The 5782-nt window shown below is 39.2% G+C and overlaps 1 gene segment (V, D, J or C); it reads left to right on the top strand.

Annotated features, from left to right (window-relative positions):
* Window positions 1-632: 632 nt before the first annotated feature.
* Window positions 633-1348, top strand: LOC101412770 (immunoglobulin kappa variable 3-20-like). The segment is given in 2 exon segments: window positions 633-739; window positions 919-1348. Coding segments are annotated over 2 exon segments (426 nt in total).
* Window positions 1349-5782: the final 4434 nt, after the last annotated feature.

The raw sequence follows: 5782 nt of genomic DNA, 5'->3' as shown, positions 1-5782 counted from the left end.
CCATTTTACGTATGACCACAAGGTGGAGGTGTTACACTTCAGGTCTGCTAATCACTTCATTAGTGATTTTAGAAAGTGGACGACTTAAATGATAATCCTAAGGGTGACTTGTAAATATTTGATGACTCCTTGCTGGGAGTAATATTGCATTAAGGGCAATACAGAGGACTTGTTTTGGATGCAATAAGTGAGGTTCCTTTGGGATTTTTAGAATAGGCTGAGTTAGATACACCATATGTGCACTATATCTTAATTTATCCAATGATACAAACATATTCCACCTAGGTTTTGGCACCATATTTATAAACCTTAATTAAGTTCTGATGTTACACTTACAGATGCATGTATTTTTTTATAAACTCCTTTTGTTTTCAAGATGGGCGCAGTTGTTTTGAAAGAGTACAATTTTGGATAAAATATTTCATTTTCCGAATTGTGTTGAATATTGTTGAAAGTTGTGGTGTTAAGTTGATTTCTCGCCATTTGCATGAGTGTAGTTACATTTCCTGTGGTCATGCTATTTTTATCTCCTTCCATTATTTATCTCCACAGCTCACTGCACAGGCACATTTGACTTTATACTCCCTATTGATTTGCATATGCTCCTCAGGGACTTGGTTGTCTGCTCAGAGCTCTATTAATGCAGGTTCCCTGGAGATGGGGCCTGAGTACATCACTTGGGTGAGCAAGATGATGTCACATTCCCAACTGCTCATCCTGCTGGTGCTCTGGGCCTCAGGTGAGAGGTTTAGAAGAGTATTATCTTTATATTTGTAGAATGGTTTTAACATGCAGAGTGAGCAAACCATTTCATCTAAAGCAGATCTGAATATATGATAAATAAGAAAACCTACATTTAGATACATATTTTATACATTCGTGATTTAATGTATGATCTATGCTCTTTTCTGGTTGCAGGTGCCAGTGGGGACATCGTGATGACCCAGTCTCCTGGCTCTGTGGCTGCATCTGCAGGAGAGACTGTCACCCTCAAGTGCAAGGCCAGTCAGAGTGTTAGCAGCAACTTAGCCTGGTACCACCAGAAACCAGGACAGGCTCCTAAACGGCTCATCTATGCTGCATCTACCCGGCCATCTGAGGTCCCTGATCGATTCAGTGGCAGTGGGTCTGGGACAGATTTCACTCTCACCATCAGCAGATTCCAGCCTGAGGATCTGGGAAATTATTATTGTCATCAGTATTACAGCTCTCCTCCCACAGTGCTTCAACCTCGAACACAAACCTCCTCCCCAAGGCTATAGGGCAGTGAATCCTACAGCACCAGCTGCTGCTTCTTCAAATCTGTCTGAGAAACCACATCCTTTAGGGGACTCTACCATAGAAAACTTTTTTTCACTTGGCCAGATCAAATGACAGGGTGATTTTACCCTCTAGACTAGGGTCTTTTAAACTTTACACCCTGATGGATTGATTCTCTATTCATTGCATATCCTTAATGTTTAAAAAATCATCATCTTCTTTCTTCTCCCCCATCATCCTCCTACAACTGGTCCTTCCCAAGTTTAAATCCTTGATCTTTCATATTCAAAACTTCCCCTGTGGAAGGTCATTTTCCTTCCTTACTCTTTCCTTCAGTGGATCCATTGTCATCCAAGCCTTTCTTTTCAGTGTCACAAAAGATGATTACATTTGCTGCTCTAGCTTTTTTTTTTAATTTAGATAACTATTTTCATTTCTTTTGCCATACAATAGTAACTGTGGGTGCCTTAATATACTATACTCTTGAAGAATGCTTAGGTTATAAGGGATAATGCTCAGCCAATGAAATATGTTGATTTCAGTTTGGGTATAAAATTTTCCAGTGAGCTTCATATTCCTGCAATTGTCAGTCTATTTCTATTGTTCTCTTATAAAATGGTTGAACCATAAAACTTGCCATAATTAAATGTTTTCTATATTGTTATAAGGTCTGTGTTTACTTCATCTTATTCCCATATATTTGAAATGACACATATATAATTTTATTTTTTACAATATTACTCAATGTTGTATGTTCCATCTGTTTAAAAAAGAAAAAATAATTCAAATAGAATATATGCATATTTGATGGTGTGAAGCAGTGTGGATCTCAGTACAGTGGGATCTTAAGATGAATCTGTTCTGCAGGTGTAACCTATTGTAGGTGGCATACTTTGAGGAGGTTACTTCAGTTCATGCCTGGATCACTGTGAGTCTCAGTCCGTTTACTTGAGTCTTTTGTAAGAGAATGAGATTTAAACAAAGAAGGAGAAAGCCATGGCAGCAAGAATCTGAAGCAATGAAACCTGGAATTTACAGAAGTAACAAGCAGATGCCACCATGTGTCTTGCCATGTGACAGAGGATTCTAGCATCACTGGCAGCTGGTTTTTGGAAAAAAAGCATTGCTTGATGATGCCTTGAGTTAAACATTTTTCTCAGTCTCAAAATTGTAAGCTTGTAAGTTAATAAATACCTCTTGTGGAATCCAACCCATTTCAGCCTGGCTAACTAGAACAGTCTATATCCAAATATTTATAGAATAACTGAAAGTCTGCCTCTTTTTATAAAGCCCTTTTCCTTTTCTCCAACTTTTTCAGCTATTCTCATTCTTTCATGGCAACTCTCTAATTCTTCAGCTTTAACCTTCTAGAAATGTGTGAGACTTTTTCCCCTGAACTCTCTCACCAACTGTCAACTTCCTTTCTTACCATCCTTTGGCCCTGAAAGAATTTGTGGTTCTTAAAACTGCTGTAACATGAATATTTTAGATAAACTTTATTTACTTATTCATTTATTTATTTAATTTATTTCTTTCCTTCCACCGCCCCCACCCCCACACCATTGTCAGCTCTCTGCATCCATTTGCTGTGTATTCTTCTGTGACCACTTGTATACTTATAAGTAGCACCAGGAATCTGTCTCTTTTTGTTGTGTCATCTTACTGCATCAGCTCTCCGTGTGTGTGGTGGTACTCGTGGGCAGACTGTGCTTTTTTTGCATGGGGTGGCTCTCCTTCTGGGGCACACTCCTAGTGTGTGGGGCTGCCCTATGTGGGGGACACCCCGATGTGGCATGGCACTCCTTGTGTGCATCAGCACTGCGCATGGACGAGCTCACCCCATGGGCCAGGAGGCCCTGCGTTTGAAACCTGCACCTCCTAAGTGGTAGGCAAACAATCTATCAGTTGATTCAAATCTGCTTCCCTGGATAAACTGCAATTAACACATTATTCTCAGTTTGCTAGTGGAAACACTCTGAATACTCTAGTATTATCTCTGAAATCTTCATAAATATGTTGGTGGATGAAATTGTTTCACCAAATTTCTCATTAAACCAGAGGTGAATACACCAAACTCTCTGACACATGTAACTGCTCTTTACTCTTCGTAACGAGAGGTGTTTTCATCATTGAATCCATGTCATTCATTCCCTCAATAAACCTCTATTATGTGGTTCCTCTGTCATTTGCAAAGGTCTCTCCTATCATTGTAGTTGTTGAGAAAAAAACACACATGAAAAATTTACACTATGCCATTTTTTAGTGATAGGATGAAAAATAAATCAGGTCTGCAGAGGAGATTGTGGCTTAACAATGAACAGCAATTTAGAAGATGTTAATATGTGAGTTAGCTACTCTCATGTAAAATATCATGCCCCAAACCAGTATCATGAAGCATTAGCTGGTGAGTTTTTGGTGAGCTGTGCAGTCTGTTCATGTGGGGGCCTGACTGACTCACCTGGGCCTGCTCTTGGTGTGTAGTTATCTGGCAGGGCCCCTGAGGTCTGTGTGTTCTAGGCTCAATCATCTTTGATTTCCTTCACATGTCCCTTAGCTGGCCATCAGCCTGACTTTTTGTTGACTGTACCACATGTCTTTTACCCCATGGCAGACTAATTCTAGATTCTTCTGATGGCTATTTTCATGCTCCAAAAGATGAAATGAAAGCTCATTTCAGAGTATTTTATACCCTGATGGATCAACTACCTCTTCCCTGTGCCTCCTTTATTTAAACTTTCCTCTTTTGACTCCTTCCACTTCTCCTTCACTTCCCCTGGTCCCTGCTATTGTTCTCCACATATGACATAAAGGTATAATCCTGGCCACACAGGTTCAGAATCTCCTCTGGAGGTCTTGTCTGTCACTCTCCCTCCTTATCTACTGGACCCTCTTGGGGCAGGCCCTTCTGCTCAACATCCCCAGATTGTATTTTACAGGCCTATATCAATGCCTCCATTTTATTTTGAAAATAAGAGAAAATTTAAAAAGGTTGAACATTATCTGGTTCTGTCTTTTCCTTCCTGTTAAAGGCCATTCCACAATTTTCTAACCCTACTTAGAATATGTGCAAATTTTGTACATCTTTAACAGTTTCTGTCCATGTGTCCTCTAGTAAATTACTTAACCTCCCAGTGTCAAGGTTTTCTCAGATATAAAGTGTACATTCTAATTGTCCCTGTTTTGTGAGGATGTCTTGAGGCAAAATGAGTCAACACACTCAAAACACATAACAGGTTATGAGCCAAAACTGATACATATAAAATAATTGTTTCCAATGATTGATAGACTTTTCATATCTCTTAAAAATCCCTCAATTATTTATCAATTATTTATGATTTAATTATTTTTCTGTGGCTGCTTTAAAAAATTGGAAAAAAAAACTTGATAACTCACAATAACAGGATTCAAATCACTCACACTTTTGGAAGCCAGAGAATTAAAATCAGTATGTCAAGGCTTCAGTCAAGGATTCTGTAAGGTCACACTTCTGGAAGCTCTTTAGGAGCATGTATTCCATGACTCTACCAGTCCGTGGAGGCTGACGGAAATTTTTGTTTTGAGACTTCATTATTCCAGCTATCAAGTCCAGCATCTTTAAATTACTCTATGCTCTTTTCTCTCTTGCATTTTTATGTTTGTCTGCCAAATTATCCTCTATCCTTTTTATAGGAATACATGTGATTGTATTTTTGCCTAATCTGAAATCCAAGGATAATCTCACCATTTCAAGTTAAACAGAGTACAGCGAATGTTTCACATGAGGTAGCATGCATGGGCACCAGGATTTAAGACAAGGTATTTTCAGGCTGGTATTCAGTGTATAGTGTGTTTCCTTCAACCTCAATGATGCCCATTTATCTCATATGCAAAATACCTTGTCCTCATCCCAACATGTCCAAATATCCAAACAAATTATAGCTTCAACTCACTTCCCAAAACTCATCTAAATATCATCTCCTGAACAGTCACAAGTCACCATCTAAATCATATAATTAGGTAAATTAGGTATGTATTACATTCTCAGTAGGATCCAATCTGGGGTAAATTAATTTCTATCTGTAGACCAGTAACAAGAAAAGAATTACACTGATTACAAAATACCCTGGTGGGGCAGGCATAGTATAAATATTGCAGACATCCTAATTCTAAAAGGGAGAGGATGAAAGGAAGAAAGGAAGCACAGCTCCCAAGCAATTTTGAAATTCTCAAGTTCTGTTAGGTTCACTGCCTGGGGTCATCTCTATGACCTATGGATTGTCCTTGGTGACACGTCTCTGCCCCCTGGACCTCTGACTTTGGCTTCTGTGCCCAGGTCTCTGGCCTCTGAGACCCTGTTTGTTATAACTCTCCCTGCAAAGCTGACCTCTGTCTTATCAGGTGTAGATTGAGTTACATACGTGTTCTTAATCATTGTCAGTATTCTTGTCTGTGTGGGCATATTGTAGGTAGGACATCGAATATGTTATTTGAGTTAAGGTGTGGCTGGCATGATTGGTAGGGGGCCCTAAAATCCAAACCAATG

This window comes from Dasypus novemcinctus, chromosome 17 (assembly GCF_030445035.2).
Source record: "Dasypus novemcinctus isolate mDasNov1 chromosome 17, mDasNov1.1.hap2, whole genome shotgun sequence".
Lineage (NCBI taxonomy): Eukaryota > Metazoa > Chordata > Mammalia > Cingulata > Dasypodidae > Dasypus > Dasypus novemcinctus.
Note: the sequence above shows the minus strand (reverse complement) of the source record. Positions and strands in the feature narration are given on the sequence as shown.